General features: G+C 42.0%; 1 protein-coding gene across 1 annotated transcript; it reads left to right on the plus strand.

Annotated features, from left to right (window-relative positions):
• The first annotated feature begins 526 nt into the window (after window positions 1–526).
• On the plus strand, window positions 527–20,281 carry C14H14orf93 (chromosome 14 C14orf93 homolog). The gene is made up of 7 exons (XM_077127201.1): window positions 527–612; window positions 10,964–12,005; window positions 14,178–14,495; window positions 18,167–18,228; window positions 18,433–18,536; window positions 19,153–19,265; window positions 19,533–20,281. The coding sequence occupies exons 2-7, from the start codon at window positions 11,406–11,408 to the stop codon at window positions 19,950–19,952; spliced, it is 1,617 nt and encodes a 538-aa protein (XP_076983316.1). The 5' UTR covers window positions 527–612; window positions 10,964–11,405; the 3' UTR covers window positions 19,953–20,281.
• The last annotated feature ends 359 nt before the right edge of the window (window positions 20,282–20,640 follow it).

Here is a 20,640-nt window from a genome sequence, read left to right on the forward strand (position 1 = left end):
TTTTAGGTTGTTGAGCACGTGCTTTTAGCTACGTAGAGAAACATTAGGGGCTCTGGTGGACCAAAAACAACCAAAAATGAGTAAGACTGCTTTGTTTTTGACCTGAAGGATGGCACATATTTGCACGAGTGTTCATTTAAAGGTGGACTCTTAAGCAATCATAGAGGTGATCCCGAGACACTCCACTCGGTCCCAAGCACCAAGCTTCATACCAGTTTAGAATTTTATTAATCAACTAGGTAACCAAGTTTTGCAACTTGTCAAAAAGGAGCTCCCTCTCCGACTGGGGGTTGGTTTCGCGCAGAAAACAGCTAGGAAAAGGGTGAGAGGAAGGTGAGAAAGCGAAAGGAAGTGGTGAGAGCTGAGGAAAGGGACAGGTGCCGGTGGGGGCAGCAGGTTCCAGGCGTACGGAGATACAGGTCCCGCGGCCCTCGGGGGGCCCCTTGGAGCCCACGCCTTGGGCGCGGCGCGTGTGCTCAGGGGCGGGGCGCCCCTCGGCCGCCGGCGGCCAATCCGGGCGGGTGCCCTGGGAGGGGCGGGGCTTGCCGGATCCGGCTCTGCGAGTCCTCCTTTTTGCACACACACGAATACAAAGAGCCATACGACCTTCGGGTATCCTTTTTCCATTTTTTTTTCCTCCTTAATCTTGTGTGTGCTTTCAAATTTTTTAAAAATAGTGATCTGTGGCAGTGCTGGGGTGAGAAAATTGTTGTTATGGGGAATTCGCTCTTTCCCCCATTTCTTTTTCTTTCTCTCTTCCTCTTTCTTTTTCCTGGTCAAGGTTTTAAATATACCAAGAAGTTGAGAAGCAGGATGGCTGTGTACAACTGTTTCCAGCCAAATCTGTAGAGATTTTTTCTTTTTGTTATCACATTTTGAGAACTGGTAAATTTTTGTGGTTGAGGAATTTAAAGAATTTAGCCGCTTGGGAAGTATGCATTTTTTTTCTTTTTTTTTTTAATTTAAGCGTGCCGAAAGGATAATGTAAATTTCTGCCACGGGCAACGTCGAACGAAACGGAGATTTGAGGCTCCCTCACAAAAGCTGTTTGCGTGCGTTTTACACACCCCCCCCAACCCCGCCCAGAACCCAAACAAGTGGCTTGAATATGGCATCTGTCCAAAGCCAATAAGTTAAAAAATTGGAATATTAAAATCGAGACACTAATTTCCCTGGGGAGGGGGGAGATGCCCTTCTTAGAGCCTTAGAGTGTGTCTTGCACACATTCTCATGAGGCCATTTCTGTGTCTGTGTGTTTCTTGAAGCAAATCATTTCGTAGAGATTTATCTGGGGGTTTGTTCTTTGTGTATATGTAAAGTGTGTGTATATGTGCCAGATCAGATTTTGTTTTCAAACCTTTGGTTTTATGTGTGCAAAGTATACCCTGGGATGTGAAAATATTTTTCTGTTGTGTTCCCAAATGTGATCAAAACAGATTTCATGTGTAAAGTAGATCTTAAAAGAAACCCTATGCTTAGTATACTTCGCCTCTTTCGTTCTAGTGCATTTACTATATTTCTCTGCTCCTCTTCTAAAGGAGCAGATTAGTGAATAATAAAATAATTGCCAGGGAGACTCTAGTACATGTAGCAAATGGGGTTAGGCAATTTATTGAATCTGTGGTTTCAAAGCCTTCTTTCGTGAATGTTTGGCCTAAGTGGTTTTGCTTTTTATTGTCTCACGTTCTTAAATTTACAGCTGTGTATATTTTGGCTTTTATGTGTGGTTTGGTTGGTGTGTTCAGAACGGAAGTTCTCTCTTGGCTTTTTTGACAAAATGGTTGGAATTTGTTTAAAAAGCCCCACAGCTGCAAAGTAGGAAGAAAACAATCCGGTCAAATTCAGTTCTCAACAACTGCTTACGGTGGTGGTGAAAGCTGCGGGGTAGGGGGGCAGGAGGTGGAAAAGGCAAAATAGGAGGGATAAGAAGTACATTTTGGCTATGATGTTGCAATTTGGGAATGAAAAACCTTCTCCCACCGAGTCAGAGAAAAGTGAATGAATTAGAGGACCACAGAGTTAGAGGAGAGTCTACCGTCTTTGGAGCTGTAGTCTCAGTTCATTGTTACAGAACTAGTTTCCTCATTACCATCATACGGAGAACACCTGTATTCAAATCTGTATTCACAGATTCAGTGAACGTGTAGGAAGTATATGGGCTGATGAAGGAGAAACTGGAATGTCACAAGTGCAATAGCCACCTGGAGATAAAAAGGGATCTACCATACAGATCAAATTTCATTACTACCAAAAAAAAAAACTATGCGTGATAATACATTTCCATTCGTCAGCTGGTGTGCTACTCAACTTCAAGCAATATTTAAAACACCTAAGTAACTACAATAAAATTGTTTATACAGGTCTTTAAATTCATTATAATGAAATTGGACCTGTATGAGCTCTCTGGGTTTCTTACCTGTACTGAGTGTATTTTTATTCCCTAACAATGCAAGTCTGATCGGCGCTTATTATATAGTATTTCAAATGTGGATCATTCCACATGGTTAGACCCGCTTTTCTGTGAAGTCTAGTGAGATTCTAGTGACCTTTGTGATGGCTGCAGTGATGGGAATTTTTAACGGAGTTTTGCCCTTTTTAATTAGTTTCCGCACCACTGCAGGGCATCATTTATACTTTTTACCTCACTTTTTACCCTTCTCCAAAAAGAAAGCAATTTCCAGGGCGGCACACAACTCATGCCCCTGGCATTCCTAGGGTATATGATTTTCTACCTGATGTCCTCGTTTTGAGTTGTTTTCTTTGTAAGAGAGGAATTCCTCCCACAAATATATCGTTGGTTTGGCCTTTCATAAAGTAAAGCAAAAACGAAAATTGGTCGATTTTGCCTGGGAATCTATTGGGACCCAAGAGATGAAAATTTACTTGAACTAAGGGGAACTGCCACTTTGGTATTGATATCTGAAAGATCCGTGACCAAGGTCGGCAGAAACTAAAAGTCTCCCACCACCAAATCTATGAAACCGATTGGTGGCCACTGTATGTATAGTCGTGTACACACAGCTTTGTGAACAGCAGAGAACAAGAGGGAGAAAACAAAAAACAACTTAAAGATGGCGCCTGACGGCCTTGAAAAAGCCTCGCAGTCGTGTCCTCCCTGAAGCGGCCCCTCCCCTCCCGGGTTCTTTGAGTGACTGTGAGTCGCAACCGGTAGCGTCCTTGGCCCTGCTCCCGCATCGGCCAACCGCCAATCACCAGGAGCCAGAGAGCAAACGGGGCGGTTCCTCCGGCGTGCGCGCGCTGGCCGGGTACACGCGCCGCCACCGCCATTTCTGCGGGCCGCCTGCGCACCCGCTTTGGGTTTCAGGGGTCAGCGGGCGACTGCGTGGGGCACACGCTGTGGAACACCTCAGGGCTTCCCACCGCGTGGGAGTTCCCGCGCCTATCGCCGCTCTTAGCTTTTTCGTGGCTGCGTAGTCTGTCTGGGGTGACCCTCGACCACGTCTCGGGCCGCCACGCCCTCTGGCAGCCCTCTCGGGAACTGCCCCTCATTCCCCGGGACCACCAGGACACACTTGGTAGTTGGGCCCAGTGACGGGTCGTCCTGGCTCCTGCGGGCTCGAGGGCAGTGTCCGAGCTCTTCGCTTCCCCCGGCGCCGTCGGGACCGCTCTGCGGGTAGCTGAGTCACGCGCTGTCTCTTTGGAAACGATTCTGCTGTCCCTGGGGCCCACCTTGTCACCTTTGGCTAATATTTAATCAGTTAACATTTACCGAGGGCTCGCTGGGCACGTGACACAGTTTTAGGAGCTAGTTTTTCATTTTTCAGTTTCTCTGGAAATGCAGTAAGGGTCATTCGTGCCAGGCACGTTTATATGAAAAACTTAAACCAGAAATTTAAGTATCACCAAGTTGTTGCATTTTCGCGAAGGTAAATAAAAGGGGCTGTTCTGCGCTGGGTTAAAAACTCCCGTACTACAAACATACTTAGAATTTTCAGGTTGCATGGAATCCTTTTGTTAGGAACTCACGCTGCCCCCTGGCACCACCCTTCTCTTTTCTAGCTCCCCAAATGAACATCGTACACTTCTTTTTAAAGTGAGAAAGTAGCATTTTGTGGCATTTGCTTACCTGCTCTTGTGGCTTGACATGGGTTTTGAGAAGACTGGTTGACTGGCACAGCAGGAGCTTTAAGGGGCCGTTTTCCATTTTAGTTCTTTAAAATGAAGATTATGGTATGAATTGCTATGCTTCTAGTAATCACATTTAGAAGTTCATTGCTAGCATGACCCTGAAGGAGTTAAGGGCCCATTATAAGAACATATATCATGTGTGTGACACCATATCATATATATCTATTAAATAGGGAGAAAACTTATTTTTCATAGTTTGGAGGTGAACACAGTCATGCGGAAAATTCAAACTCAGAATGGGAAGAAAGCAAGCAAGGGAGCTGCCAATGGTATGATATATTTAGTTCTAACAAAAATACATGTGACTTGGAAGAGAGGGATAGCTAAGATTTAAGGACAGTCTCACCCTGAACTGTGTCTAAAGGAGATGAGTTTCTTTTCTTTTTTATATAATATTTGTGAAAGAAAAAAATTATTGGACAGTACATTTTCGGGGCTCATTTCAAATGAATTAAGATTATACCAATACTGAAATGAACCCCAAATATACATTTTATGCAAACCTAAATTTGACATAGACTCTCAGTTTGTGTTGGCAACTAAGATCTTTTTCTTAATGCTGAAGTATAAAAGTTGATTGCATTTTTCAGAGGGCATGTATATTATTCTGTGGTGATCACTTTTAGTTTATTCCTGTTTGTTCTTTCTAGAAGAAAAATATGAACTCTCGGTCTTAAAATACATTATCTAGCCATCTGAAATTACAAAGCTAACATTATTAATGCATAATTATAATGGTATATAGATACTGCTGGGGTAATTTACTGGTGTTAACCCACTGTGTTGCCAACACTCCATGGATTACTTCGTGGGTTACTAAGTAGTTATCACTTTTGACAAGAAAAAAGTTTAGGTGGTGTTAATAACGCTGGTTGGGCTAAAAGGGCCAGAGAAACTAGTAATGGAAAAGTAGGGTAATTATTTTAGGTCTGGAGTGTCAGGATGTCAGGGGTAGAAAAGAAGTACTTAGGTTATAATAGCCGATAATGCAGTTGTGTCAATAATAAAATTATAATAATTTGAATTATTCATACTGAGATAAATCCATCTCCAAAGTAAAAAGGGTATCTTAGTAGTGTACAACCTTGTCTTCCTTTCTTCGGTTCAACAGAGGTTTGCCCCTGCATCCATCTTTTCCGTCTCTGCAGTCTCAGGGGAAGAGCTTGCCCTCCTTCTTATATGGGAGGATCCCTGCTAGAAGAAAATTTAAATTCTTTTCTAATGTCTTCATTCTTTAATTTTTCACTGGCTTTGTCCTTTGAGTTTTTTAAGTATAGTGAACCTTTCTGGGTCTTGAAAATACTTAACCCTAAGGCCCCTTCTGACTTTATTTCATTCCTTTCATAGCTAAACTCTAAAAAACATGACTATGTGTCTTGTTTCCATTTTCTCTCCATCTGGATAGTATTACTTCTGCCAAAAACAACAACAGATGCCTCTCTGGTCATCACCAGTGACCATCATAGACAGATAAAATACATGTCCTTATTTTTCATCTTCCCTAACCACTCTGCTACACTTGTCACAGTTGACTAGATTCACTTTCTTGACACATTCTCTTTACTTTGGCTTCCAGTGTTTTTTCTCCCACCTAACTGACCATTCTTTCTTGTTTCACTTTTACACTTGATCTTAGTCAAAAGGCTGAGAAGCGATCAAGTTTCACTTTTAATGAAGCTTCTTCCTTGTCCTCAAACTGGATTTGGTTTGAGGTGCTATCCTTGGCTCTTGCAGTTCTCACTTTATACTTAACCGCTTGGAGAGCTCATTCACTTTCTGAGTTCTAACTATGGTTCTCCTGCTAAAGATTCCAAACCTGGTTTCTAGCTCTGACCATCCTCATGTTTTGTTTTTCAGTCTAATTGTTTGCTTTTGAGATGGACGTTGCACTTGAAGATCTTGCCATCAGTTCGAAACTTCAACATGTTAAATAAATACGTCTTCTCTAACATTCTGGTGCCTCCTCCTAACAGCCTCATTTCTGTCAGTGGTACCATTTTCTCACTCTCAGACTTATAATCTTGAAGTAGTCTTTAACCAATATCTCTATCCTCCTTATTTATTTAATTTATCTAGATTTTTTCATTTTGTGGTAAAATATATATGACATAAAATTTACCATTTTAATAATTTAAAGTGGCATTGTCAGTGGCATTAGGTACATTCACAATGTTGTGCAACCATTACCACTACCTATTTCCAGAACTTTTTCATCACCTCAAATAGAAACTCTGTACTTATTATGCAATGATCTATTCCCTCTTCCCCTAAGCCCCTGGAAACTTTGAGTTACTTTCTGTCTCTATGAATTTGCCTATTCTAGATATTTCAAGTAAGTGGAATCATATGATATTTGTCCTTTGGTGTCTGGCTTATTTCACTTAGCATAATGTTTTAAAGATTCCTTTATGTTGTGACATGTATGAGAACTTCAGTCATTTTTTATGGCTGAATAATATTCTATTCTGTATACATATTTTGTTCATTCATTTGTTGATGAATAGTTTGCTTCCACCTTTGTATTGTGAATAATGCTTCTGTGAGCGTTGGGGCGCAAACATCTGGTTGAGTCCCTGCTTTTGATTCTTTGGTTTATATATCTGGTGTATAATTCTATGTTTAACTTTCTGAGAAACCACCAAACTATTTTCCAAAACAGTTGCACGTTTTTAGATTCCTACCATCAATAAATGAGGGTTCTGTTTCTTCACATCCTTGCCAAAACTTGTTATTTTCTGTTTTGTTGTTTGTTTTATCATAGCCATCGTAGTGGGTATGAAGTAGTTATCTCCTTGTGGTTTTGATTTGCATTTCCTTAATGACTAATAATGTTGAACAGCTGTTCATGTGCTTATTGGTCATTTGTGTAGCTTATTTGGAGAAATGTCAAATCAAGTCCGTTGTCCATATTTTGAATTGAATTGTCCTTTTGGTGTTGAGTCATAGGAGTTCTTTGTATATTATGGATATTAAACCCTTACCAGAGACATAGTTTCCAAATGTTTTCTCCCATGGAATGGGTTGTCTTTTCACTTTCTTGATCGTGTCCTTTCAAGCACAATAGTTTTTCATTGTAATGAAGTCCAATTTATCAATTTATTTTGTTGCCTGTGCTTTTGGTGCCATATTTTAAAAACCATTGCATAGCCAAGGTCATATAGATATGTCCCCATGTTTTCTTCTAAGAGTTTTATAGTTTCCCTATTTTTATTAGATAAAGAAATCTCAGTTTTTCCTCCAGGATGTAGAACCTCATTCTTATCAACTCATTCCTGGGTCACTTAAACAGTCTCTGAATCTCCAACCATCCATTTTAGGTATCTAAGACAGGGGTAGACAAACAGTAGCCTATAAACTAAATCCACCCTGCCACCTATTTTTGTATGGCTCATGAATTAAGAAAGGCTTTTACTTTTTTAAATGTAAATATTAACTGTAACTTTTGTGACATGTGAAAATTATATGAAATTCACATTTCAGTGTCCATAAATAAAGTTTTACAGGAACACAGCCATGCTCATTTGTTTACATATTGTCCATTACTGCTTTCACTGTGCATTGGCAGAGTTAAATAGTTGTGACAGAAACCATATGGCCAGCAAAGCCTAAATTATTTACTGTTTCTTTACAGAAAAAGTTTGCTAGCCCTTGCTGTAAGAGTTACTTAATTTGGTTTTCAGAGCCGTGTCACTTCTCCTCACTTTCTCTGATTTTCACATGTTCCCTGTCAATTCCTATGATGTTTAGGTTTTTTCTCTCATTCAGAATATCTTCTTATCACACTACCAGTTCATCCTATACATTGCTCAAGGCTTGGTTGGAGTCATCTGTAAGAACCCTTTCTTGTATGATTTCATTCTATGTTGATCTTTTCATTATTTTGAAATAATTCTCAGGAATTATTCAGGTTATACAATATTTTTAGACACTTCTGTGTATTTGGCTTTGTTCTTTATAGATTCCATATACGATAACCCATTCTCAGATTGTATGCTCCGTGCATGTAGGGATTTTGTCTTTTTTGCTCAACTACTATAATTGGGATATTTGCAGATAATGAAATGAATGTTTTGTTTTTAATCACTCGTCCAGTATTTATCTGGCTAGTAAAGGTTATAATTTAAAATACTACTTTATTACCTACTGACCCCAGTTTCTTCCCCTGCTTTAGAGTTTATGTCAGGAAGCAGGGAAATTAAGTTATCAGTAATGTCCATGGAAACTAAAACAAAATTTACTTGAATGCCCATTGTGTGTACTGCGCTGTACTAGGTATTTATAGTCAGGTTAATTAATTAATTTATTTATATTTTTTTCTTTTGGACAGGTTAATTTTTAAGAACATGTATTTGTTGCTCTGAGTAGGACTTTCTAAAATGGACACAGTATGGTAATGCACAAACTAGAAAAACAGAAAGAAATTAAGGAACAAAGTGAATTCACAATAGGAGAATACATTTGGCATTAAAAACTGGCAGATGAGTATTATCCTTAGTTGAAGTTAACTTGCTATAGTAAGGAAATTATAAATACTGTTTTCTCAACTACCTTTATAATTTGTGTCATAGAAGGTTTTGCACCTAAATCCATCTTTGTAGACTTGAATTTATTATTTCATAGAAATTTGATCCCCAAATACCATTTCAAGCCATTGATTTTTTTTTTTTTTTTTTTTTGGCATGGGAAGGCTCCGGGAATCAAATCCAGGTCTCCGGGAGACACGTGAGAACTCTGCCACCAAGCCACAGTTGCACACCCTCAAGCCATTGCATTTTATTTAAGATTGGGGAATCAGGATAGGTGCCTGGTGTAGAAACATAAAGGTTTTCAGGAGTAATCATAATTCATCTAGCTGTTCCTTTTGGAGCACTGACCATATGTCAGCACTCTGTAGGTGCCTTACAAATATTATGTATAATCTCCACAAAAACAGAGTGAGCATAGATGAGAAAATGGGGGCTTAGGAAAGTGAAATAATTTGCCTAAGTTCATACAGCTCATAAGTAGACAGAAGAGAACCCTTTTTGAAAAAATTTCCTGTTTAGTGCTGTTTTGAAATGATGACCTAGGAAAGACCATTTTAAGGGAAGGGGAAAGGTTTAAGGCAAATGACTCACAGAGATAAAGGTTTCTTGCAAGAAAGTGTAGGTAGGTGTATGGCACAAGGGAACCAAATATAGCAGTTGTCAATTTGGTACCAGAAAGGGGTTAGACAACAATCCAATGTCCTAACCTGATGTATCTTAATTTTTTATTCCATAAATCCTGGACCCAGTTAGCAAGCATTTATACACTGTAGTCTTCTATCTCCAAAACATATTTTTTTCTCACATCATTCATGTCTAACATTACTCCTTGTATGATGTTGGTAAAACAAACAAAAGCGTAGAGGCAGTGTAGGCACTTATTTAGGAAGCAAAAAGATATATGAATGATTCATCCATAAATTGACATAGAATCCTTAGTGCTTCCTTTCACCTTTAGTTTTAATTTCGCTTTAACCTTTAGTTTTAGGTTTAGCTATGCCTTCCAGTGACTTTAATGACAGGGAAGCTGTAAATGGATTTGAGTTAAGTTCTTGTAAGAAGTGAATATCTGGCACAGAAAAGTCATTTCTTTGATACAAAGGGTAGAAAGAACAAATTAAAGACTATTTTTTAATAACCAAATATAATTAAAATGAATTGTCAGATTTAAGTTTTAATATCTCAGATGCATTGATGTTGCCTGTTTCTGAAATGAGATTGCAGATAAACAACAACAAAAAGCCCTCAGTATATTGAAAACTCTCCTAACCTCCCCTGCTCCTTTCAATTGTGAAGTTATGATATAATTTAAGGGTAAAATAGAAATGTATCTCTTGGAGAAATTGTAAACATACTTAACATTGTATCACTTATGGAGCTTCGGGCAGAAAGATTTTTTTCCCTCTATAAATAAGTATTATTCAGAAAATGACAATATTTATTAAGTTCCTTGGAGTGTTTTCAGTGGTACAAACCAGCCCCCTTTACCCATTTTTCCCCCCTGTGGTGGTTTAGTTGCTTAACTACAATAATTCAAAAGAGCAGTAATTTTGAAATTCTAGTTTTTCCTTTCATGAGGGCTGGTCACCTGGGCAAAGCAGTAGCACTTAGATGTGTAGATATTCCTGTTGAACTTTGGTTCTTCCCTGAAGGAGCAGGAGAAGTGGGGTTAAGGGGCCCCACTGGGCTACTGGCTGCACAGTCCAGAGTGGCTAGTGTCTTTTGTAGGGGCTGGAGGCATAGGCATATAACTTATTAAGAGCAAGAAGGAGGGAGGTGGTAGCACCAGGTTATGTCAGTTCAATTCCCTGATCTAGGATTTCATTTCATTTCCCAGCTCCCATCCCAAAAGAATTAATGATGTAATAGTGAGAGGTTGGTGACATGTTGAGGGCTGTAATGATTGGTGTGTTCCTTATTTAGGAGTCTTACTGCAGTGGTATGAAAATTATGGAGAAGATAGAATCATGATTTTTCATGTCAACAAAATGTGGTATTGGTTCAGGGTGGAAAAAAAAGCCAGTAGACTGAAAAGTAGCAATAACCAGATTCTGCTGTCTTCCTTTGACCTTGAAAAAGACATACAACTTCTCTGCAGGTCTCTTCCCTGGATCTAGGGTAATATGTGCTTCCTAGAGCTGTTGTATAGATGAGATAACCTGTGTGAAGTGTTCTGAACTCCTTAAGGAATGACATTAAAGCAACAGAGTACAATACTGTTATTACAGTAAAGATAGTGAGGAAAAGAAGACAGATCTACATTTCCTTCCTTAATCTAATTTTTCCAGATGCCGGTGGGTCCTTTCAAGTTCCCTCTCTGCTACTTAGATTGGAGTGGTAGGGGGTTTTATGCTTGGGTGCAGGAAAATACCCTCTACCCTCTGAAACTGTGTTCATGAAAAGGCCTTTGTAGACCTCACCCTATCAATAAGGGATGAATATGACACCCAGTGTGCTTTGCTGAAGGGACACAATCTGCAAACAGAAGAAAGCATCTTTCCTTTGCAGGCCAGGAGAGGCAGCCATGGACTATGTGTTCCTTCCCTGCTTGCCTCCCTCACAGAACCCACTACTTGGTGCTCTCGCTCCTCTAACCACCCTTGATGAGAAAGGAAAGTGAGTCCTAAGAGGCCAGTGCTCCCTACTAAACTTGTAAAGTCCAGTTTCACTCAAGATACTCTTTGGAAAGGTCCAGCAGTGTGAGCCCGGTTGTTATTGCTTCAGCGGGCCATGTCTTTCAGTGCCACCATTCTCTTTTCCCCACCCAGTGGCAGTGAGGGCAAATGCTGCTGCTGTGCCTGTAAGAGTGAGACTACTGGGGGCAGCACGGGCTCTCAAGGTGGGAATCCTCCCCCCAGCACCCCGATCACCGTGACAGGACATGGCCTGGTGGTGCAGAGTTCAGAGCAGCTCCTGCATATTATCTACCAACGAGTAGATAAGGCCGTGGGCCTGGCTGAGGCTGCTCTGGGTCTTGCCAGGGCCAACAATGAGCTGTTAAAGCGTCTCCAGGAGGAAGTAGGTGAGCTAAGGCAAGGGAAGGTGCCCATCCCTGATGAAGATGGAGAAGGCATGGCACATAGTTCCCCACCTGAGGAGCCTGCACCTCTCAAGGAGAGTCCCGGGGAAACATGCAAGGCTTTGTCTGCTGTGGAAGAGGAGTGTGACAGCGTGGGCAGTGGCGTGCAGGTGGTAATCGAGGAGCTGAGGCAGCTGGGAGCAGCCTCAGCGGTGGGGCCTGGGTCTTTGGGTTTCCCAGCCACTCAGAGGGATATGCGGCTCCCAGGATGTGCCCAGGCTACCAGTGAGGGGCCCCCGCTGCTCAATCCGGTGAGTCTAGCAGAGAAGGCACGTGAGTGTTGTTGCTGCTTAGTGCTTACTCTTCCTTGTCCTTCTCTCTCGCTCTTTTTTCTCCTATTTTCTTTCCTGCCTTAAGCCTTTCTTTTGGTTGTATTTGCAACCATTTCCTTTGCCTTCAGAGAGATAGTCACCACTCCTATTTACTTTCTGAGCCATCAACCTCTCTGGCAGGAGGTCATTTTTGGTGTGTGTGGTGATAGGAGAGCACTTTCCTCCCCTCAATAGCTCCGCATGGCACTTTCTCCTCTACAGCTGTCTCAGCTGTTCTATGGGCTCTGCCTCTCCTGGCAGGAATGCCTACCGTGCACAGACGGTTCATTCATATTTTATCAGGGCCCTCTGCTTGTCAAGAGAAGTTCAGTACAGAGAGAGATGGAAATGTAGAGGAGAGGGAGGTAGAAATGGAGGGAGAGGCAGAGAAAGAGAGAAGGAAAAAGTGAGAGGGAGAAGACAAAGATAACAGGATAGGTGTGGGGAAGGAAAGAGGCAGGTAGAAATAAAGGGTTGAGGAAGGAGAAAACATGAAAAAAGGAGTACAGAAGAAAGGTGAATTGATGTGAAAAGAGGACAATTTATGTGGGAAACAGAATATGAGGGAAGGCCAGAGGAAGAGAGAAAAGGAAATAAAATGAAGAAAAGAAATGGAAAATTGAGAGTTAATAGTGAGAGAAATAACATGCAGCGAGAAAGAGGGAAGGAAAGAAGGAAGCAAGCAAGCACATTTTAAGCAGAAAAAGACAGATGTGCATTGTTCTATTTCAGTTTCTTTACTGCTCAGGGCCATATGAGCAGGAAACTCCTGGCTTGGTAGAGTAACAACTGCAGAATATGACACATGAAAGTATGGAAAGGAGAAGGAGCACTGTAGAGATCACAGAGACAGATAACAGATGTGCTGGCCCCTGGGAAACAGTGGAAGGAGGTCCATCACCTCTCCTCCATCTTACTCTCAGTCTGCCCTCTCTCTCTCTCCCTCCTCCACCCAGGACAAGGCTTAGACACCTAGTGAAGAGTAAAGGAGCAGAACACACAGGGTACATAGGGGGATGGGGTGGGGGATGGAACTCCCAGTCCATCTGCTGGATCTGAGAAATGAATATGTAAACTCGCCCTCTCCCCCTTCAGTGTCACACCACAAATGGTCTTTGCTCTGCTGAAGGCTAGCCATATGGGTAATGGCCACTGCTGCTCACCCCAGTGTGTGGCTGGTCAGGACTATCAGTGGTTAGGGACTGAGGGAGGAGGAACTGAGAAGACGGAAGCAGAAGGGTACCAGGCCCAGCAATGCCCTGAGTTGTGGGGAAGGCTTCCAAGCCAACAGAGTGGAATTACATGATTTCACAGTGCAGAAAGCAGCTCACAGGTCTATAAATCTCAGCCTCCTCCCCCGCTTCTTACTCTGTGTATGTGTGTGTGTGTGTGTGTGTGTGTGTGTGTGTTTCCCCGCTTTCACTGTTCTGTTTTCTTGGCTACAGAAATTCCCCCTCCTTTTTCTTCCTTCTCTCTTCCTTCTTCCCTCCTTCCTTTCCCTGCCCTGGATGTCCTTGAGTGAGAGCACAGGCAGTCAGGCAGATGTCTGGGAAATGAGAGGTGGATGCTGCTGGAGCAGGATCAAGGCGAGGGCACGGGACTAGCCCCACAGAGGGAATGAAGGGTGGGCAGGGAGAGCAGTCAGCAGCAGGCCTCCCTAGAGATTTCTGACCATTTCTTCTTTTGCTCTTATTTTTTTTAATTTCTCCTCTTTATTGTTGTTATCATTTTATTTTCTTGCTCTTCCTCATGGTGGTTTTCCCTTTCTTGTCATCATCTCCTCTCCAAAATACCTTTAGACAAAACATTTACCTATCTACATTTCTTATGCCCAAAAGCAAACCATAAAGGGCTACTCACAAATAGAGCATAAGAAACATGCCTTGTCTTTTTCAGTCCTAATGTAATCAAACATGAGAGACTCTGTACACACAAGAAATATTTACCTAGAGTCCCCTTAGGAGTCCTAGAGAAACAAGCCATTGGCCATTAAAGACTGTGCTAGATTCCCGCCTTGTTTCCACTCTCTGCTCACTATCCTTGGCCAAGGAACGATGGTTGACCATGTTCCCCTAAGCCTGGCTAATAGGCTATTCTTTTTTATGTTTTTAGTTGGTGGATGATTATGTGGCCTCTGAGGGTGCAGTTCAGCGTGTGCTGGTCCCTGCTTATGCCAAACAGCTCTCACCAGCTGCACAACTGGCTATCCAACGCACAACCTCAGACACTGGGCCAGAAAATGGAACCAAGCTGCTACCACCCCGCCCTGAGGATGTGCTCAGTGCGACTGCTGTGCTGGACAGTACCCTGGAAGAGTCAGGCCCTGGAGGCACTGGGGAGCTGAGACACTCGATAGGATTTACTTCTCCATGCAGGACCAGAGGGAGTGGGCAGAAGAATTCCAGGCGCAAGCGGGATCTAGTACTCTCTGTGAGTAAGCTTGATTTCTTTAAAATTTTCTTCAGTCTGGAGAGATAAGGGAAGATTGAAGAGTGGGTTGATTTTAAGCCTCCCCTTTACCCCTCCCACTAGGAGATATTTGTTCCACAGACTTAACAGGTAGTCCTCCTGCTAAGAGGTCGAGCTTTTTAAGGCCTTCCCAGTTAGACTGCTAGCTTACTTTTAAAGAGAAGGGAATTGTTTCACATATCCCAATTATCTAATAATCCTGGTAGGAAGACCTTTAAGGTGCATAGATCGGCCACCAAATGGTACACTGGAAACTGCCGGTGAACTTAACCAGTGTGTAGGGTAAGTGGCAGGCAGTTCCTTACGCAAAAAAGCCAAGATGTCCTGAAATCCCAAACCCCAAAGACTCAGAAGGCTACTAGGCACTCAGCTTAGTTACAAAGGTTGGAGATTCTAGTCATTCCAACACCACTTGGCAAGGAATGGACTAGTCAGAACCAGGTCTGCTGTTTTGAAGTGGATTGAAGTACCACGAACATCCTGCTGAGTGGGAGCACACCAGCTGACACAAACCTAGGAAACTTCTAGGGCAGTGGTTCCCAACCAAGTATGATTTTGTTTCCCAGGAGACATTTGGAAATATCTGGAGACATTTTTAATTGTTAGAGCTGGTGGTGGTAGTAAGAGGGGTTGCTACTGACATCTAGTGGGTAGAGGCTAGGGGCGCTGCTAAATATCCTATGCCGCATAGGACAGCTCCCCACAATGAAGAATTATTCAGCCCCAAATGCCAGCAGTGCTCAAGCTGAGAAACCCTCTTCCAGGATGACCATAGTCCTTGGGATCAACTCTGTGCCCAAACAACATCTTTCTGGTAATCATGGAGATGTTCTTTAGGTATCTAATGTTCATAATGATTGTAATGGGTTTCCATTTCCTGGATAATGACTGCTGTGAAATAATATGAAAGTACTGGTTAGGAGTGGAAGTAATCTCACATCCAATCTAAGTCCCATCACTATATAGTCCACTTCTTCTTTCTACAGTCTTAGTAAAGATTAAAAACAGATGATTACTGTTTATACATCCTTAATTTATATTAGTCTCTCCCCACTCTCCAAACACTCTCTATAAGCTTAGCAGATTTAGTCCCTTTTCCTTTTTCTGAGAGGTCCCATTCTCATACTCCCTTTCATTTGATGTGTTTTATCTTCTGAAATCTTTTCCATTTTATTTCCTTGAAGTTGAAGTATATGGAATTGGGCCAAGGACCCAAACTCTAATTTTCCTCTAAGTCCTCAATTTTACATTGAAGGATTCTTTTATCTCTGGGAAGACACTGTTCACAATCTGTATCAACTTGTTTCTAAACTCCACTGCATAATTTGGTTATGTTCAGGGACATTTCCTCACTTATCAAGAACAGGAAATGGGTTTCGTTTCTCCGATACAGATTTCTGGCCCAAGATAGCCACTTGTTGTCAGTAACAGAAATGGAGGCATACAATTAAAAATGTATTTCAAGGGATTTCATACTGCTTAAATTAAGAATTAACATGTGATGATTATAATTTCCAGAACATTAGGATTTTTAGTCAGTCACTTCCATTCTACTCCTGCCTACTGCCTCCAGAGAGAGGGGTGTAGTGTTAAGGCCTGACTTTTACTCCTGTCCTTTGGAGAGCTGGGTGGGGCTAGGCATCTCCTGGGGAGGACAGTGTGCTCACTTACCACGCTCTCTATTAGAGTACTTGAAAAGGACCTAGAGGACCAGTCAGGGAATTCTGCTGTCCATGACAGAAGGTTTAAAATGTTCTTATTGGCTCAGCAGCCAGACTGTGGATTTGGAGAGGGAGGGATGGCTGCCGATCTTCACTATTCTAATCTTTACTTCTGGGAAGGAATCAAAGAGGCATCTCTCCAATCTGCTAGGGCTGCTGTGATTCTTGCTAGGGTCCTGTGAACTAAAAGGACCAAACCAGGACTCTTTAATTCCTTGGAATGCTGCTGACCCCAGTCACCCATCAGGGAAATGTAATTTTTTACTCAGGAGGTAGGTGAGCCCACAGCCATTACAGCCATTACAGTCTTAACAGTTATTATTCTTTAGAGCATTTTCCCTTTCCACTTCAAGCCTGGTTTGATTTTTATCAGCTGATCTCTTCCAAGCCACTTGAGTTGGAAGCTATGCAACTCCCTTTTTTTTTTACAACTCTCCCACATTCTTCCTGAAGCATTCACCCATCCCCTGTGATTCCTTAAGTTTGGACTTCTAAGTGGTAAAATAACTATATCAAATATGAAGCTAGTCTAATAATAATCCTTTTATAGAGTAAAGACCCTAGCCATAAAGAGTTAGCAGTAATTTCCTAGACTGACCTGGTCAGTCAGCCACAGAGGTAGACAGGTAAATTGGAGATTTCTAAATATGGAGCTAAAGCCCTTAGAGCAGAATGGAAGCTCATCAAGATGGAACTGGGTAACTTCACTGACTGAGGGAGCTGGAATGAAAATATAATCAGGAGGAGCAAAACTAAATTTAAGAGGAAGAAATGTAAAATTCTGCATTAAAGTAAAAAAAAAAATCAGTTGCAGGATGATGGAGAGAGTAACTCGTGAAAAATGTCCGAGGATTTGGGGTGACTATAAGCTCATTGTGAATGAATCCTGTGGCATTGTGAGTGACGGAGGAGTTGCTAAGAAAGGGAGTACCATCTTGGGTTTCATTCCTAGAAGCATAGTGTTCTGTTCAGGGAAGTAATGCTCTCTTTGACCAGATGATGAGTTAGATTGAGTCCCAGGTACCACTCCATAAGAAGGACACTAGCAAACCAGACAGCTTTCTGAAGCTGTGATGAGGAGTCAACCTGGGAACTATGTCATGAGAAATGGATGAGGGACTGGGGTTCTTTAGGCTGGATAAGAAAAGACGTGGGGAGTACATGAAAACTATCTTCACATATTTCAGGATCTATTATGGGCAGAGCAGGGATCAGATTTTAGAGCATCTAAAGCAAAACTTTTTAACAATCACAGATGTGCAAGGGGAGAATAAGTTGCTTCAAAAAGTAGTGAGAACCATAACTAGAGGTGTGAAAGACAGCCTGTTTGATGATATGAAGGGGAGGGTGTGTGATTTAGTTTCCAAGGTTCTTTCCAATTCACATTTCTGTAATTTTAGGTTTGTGTTTTTAGATCAGAGTGTGTATACCTCTGAGATTTGTGGTAGTATGCAAAGGAATTTTTTAAGCCATGGATAAACTGGGATATTTTTCTGGATCATCAATTTTACTAGAAGGTTTTAGAAGACACTTTATATAAAAAGAAATATAGTTTGAAGAAAAATATAAAATTTGCAGGATATGTCTACTTGCTATGGCCTTGGTGTGTATTTGCTTTCTCCTTATCATTACGGGTATGTCTGTAGAAATGTTTGAAAACTCCTAATCTAGAGATCTCACTCCCCAGGATCAGAAGTAAGACCAGGGATGATCATAGAGTCTTGACGTAAATTAATAAAAAGGGGGAAAAAGGTCCCAATAGAAATATTAATTTAAAGGCTCTCTGGAAAGGGCATTTACAGAAATGGTATTCAGACAATGGGAAGTATTCAGGCAGAGAACCCCATAGGATAAAAACTAGGGAGTTGATATCTCTTATGGTTTGATTTTGTTTGTTTGTTTTTTTCCTAGAAATTGGTCCACAATGTGCATAACCACATCACCAATGACAAGAGATTCAATGGGTCTGAAAGGTATGGTCCTCTAGATGGAAAAAAATCACAAGTTATTTGCTAAGGAGAGGGATATAGAGGGGGATGATCAAATCCAACAATGAGGCTAGGGCTCTGATCTCACTGTTGTTCCCTTATATCCTGTCTTAGGCCATGGAGGACTTGAACACTAAGTTGATTAATTGAAAAGCTGACTGCCTTTTCACTGTCTTCTTTTTGTGGCAGCATCAAGTCCTCTTGGAATATTTCAGTAGTGAAGTTCCTTCTGGAAAAGCTCAAGCAGGAGCTGGTGACCAGTCCCCACAATTACACTGATAAGGAACTGAAAGGTAAGAAAAACTGAGTTAACTCCCATCCCGTCCTTTCTGCTTCCCCTACCACTGTGTTCTTGTTCAGATGAGAGGAGGCCTAATGGAGATGATTTAGATGGTTTTGAAAATAATAGACTTTAAAAATATTTTTTGCTGTTCTTTTCACCTACAACCTTCACAGAATTAGCTCTGATTGCCTTTTTATTCCCCTCCGTGGTCTAAAATGAGAATGAGAGAAAGAAAGGGCTAGAAGACCACCATACAGGGTCTTGTGTTACTTGTCTGCAGCTAGCCCTGAAGCATGATGAACTAGAAAGCGTCTGCTGAAAAAGTAGGATTCATAATCTGCTATCAGCAGAGTAGCAGTGGGGGTAGATTTAATGGTGGGAACACAAAAGCAATTGGAGTTGTCTTTTTCCAATAAGAGATATGGGAGGGGTTAGTGTTGGAGATGGAGGTGGAAAAAGACAGCTAAACCAAAGAGGAGTGAAGAGGTGTTTATCAGTACACTAAGAAATCTCATCTTCTAAATGGTGACTTTCAATTTCCCATTCAGTGTGAGGGCAGGAAAAAAGGGCTAAGGACCACTGTTCTAGAGGACCCTGCTTTTTGCTCCTTCCTCTCCCCCTCCCAGGAGCCTGTGTGGCCTACTTCCTTACTAAGAGGCGTGAGTACCGCAACTCTCTGAACCCCTTTAAAGGCCTGAAGGAAAAAGAAGAGAAGAAACTTCGAAGTCGCCGGTATCGGGTAGGAGGTTTCTGGGTTTTACCTTTCAATATGCTAAACCCTAATAAACTACAGTGAGAAGGGCCAGAGGACATGGCATTGAGAATAGGGCTGAGGGGAGGAATGTAGGCAACTAGAGAAGGAGGATGAACTAGTTCTAAGATTTTACTTTGGGACTGGGTTCCCTCAGGCACAGATTTTACAGTTTCTTTCCCAACCAAACCTTTCCCCAAACCTAATCCATAGTCTCTTTCTCTTCCTAATCTCTGTCCTGGGCTCCTACCATAGCTCTTTGCCAACCGATCCAGTATCATGAGGCATTTTGGACCCGAGGACCAATGCCTGTGGAAGGATGTGACAGAAGAGCTGATGTCAGATGAAGAGGACAGTCTTAACGAGCCTGGTGTCTGGGTGGCCCGCCCTCCCCGCTTCCGGGCCCAGCGCCTCACAGAGCTTTGCTATCACCTGGATGCTAACTCTAAGCACGGCACCAAAGCTAACCGTGTATATGGACCTCCCTCAGACAGATTACCTTCTGCAGAGGTCCAGCTACTTCCACCAGAACTCTACAATCCTAACTTCCAAGAAGAGGAAGATGATGGAGGTGATGAGAATGGACCTGTGTCCCCATCTTTTGACCAACCCCACAAAACCTTCTGTCCTGACTTGAACACATTCATTGAAATCAAGGTGGAAAAGGATGAGTGAAACCTATAGCCAAGAATAACTCTGGCTTCTGCCATTCCCCCATATCCCAGAAATGGGCAGTGTGGAGCTTCCCAGAATAATGAAATGCCCTCTGCAGTCTGAGAAAGCAAATTTGTCTCTCTTCTTAATGTAGTCCCCACTGGAAGTGGAAGCCAGCAGCACTGATGGGATGAAAGAACTTAAAATAGAAAGGGGAAAACCAATGTGAATGGCAAGCCAGTAAATGCTTATTCCTAAGCATAAACAGTGCCTGGGAGGAGTCTAGGATGAGGAAAAGAGGAAGATGGGTTTAAGAAACATAAAGCCTTCTTGACCTATATCCCAGGCTGTGAGTTTCTTTTTCAGTTTTACCCTCAGCTCTGGGGAAGCAATCCTGGTTGTATCTACGCTTCCCCATGACTGCTGGTTTAGCTCTGCAGTGGTAGCAGAACGGAACCATCCGGGGTAACACTGCCACCTGGTGGGCAATTTCAGTCATGGGTCTGATTCTTCTGAGCAGAACAGGGGCTCCATTCCCATTTGGGAATTGGGATCAACTATAATAGCTGTTCATTGAATTATATGAGGCATAGTTTGTTATTCCCATTTTATAGATGAAGAAATTGAGGCTTAATAAGTTCTCATGTCTCATCAGCAGCTGCTCTCCACTGTGTGACTAAGCGACCTACAGAACTTCATAGCTATTTCT

The sequence above is a fragment of the Tamandua tetradactyla genome, chromosome 14, assembly GCF_023851605.1.
Source record: "Tamandua tetradactyla isolate mTamTet1 chromosome 14, mTamTet1.pri, whole genome shotgun sequence".
NCBI classification, from domain to species: domain Eukaryota; kingdom Metazoa; phylum Chordata; class Mammalia; order Pilosa; family Myrmecophagidae; genus Tamandua; species Tamandua tetradactyla.

Coding starts and splice junctions, on each gene's coding strand:
- C14H14orf93 (XM_077127201.1), top strand. CDS start 11,406: ATGTCTTTCAGTGCCACCATTCTCTTTTCCCCACCCAGTGGCAGTGAG. Junction 18,229..18,432: donor AGATTCAATGGGTCTGAAAG/GTATGGTCCTCT, acceptor TTTTTGTGGCAG/CATCAAGTCCTCTTGGAATA. Junction 19,266..19,532: donor TTCGAAGTCGCCGGTATCGG/GTAGGAGGTTTC, acceptor CTCCTACCATAG/CTCTTTGCCAACCGATCCAG.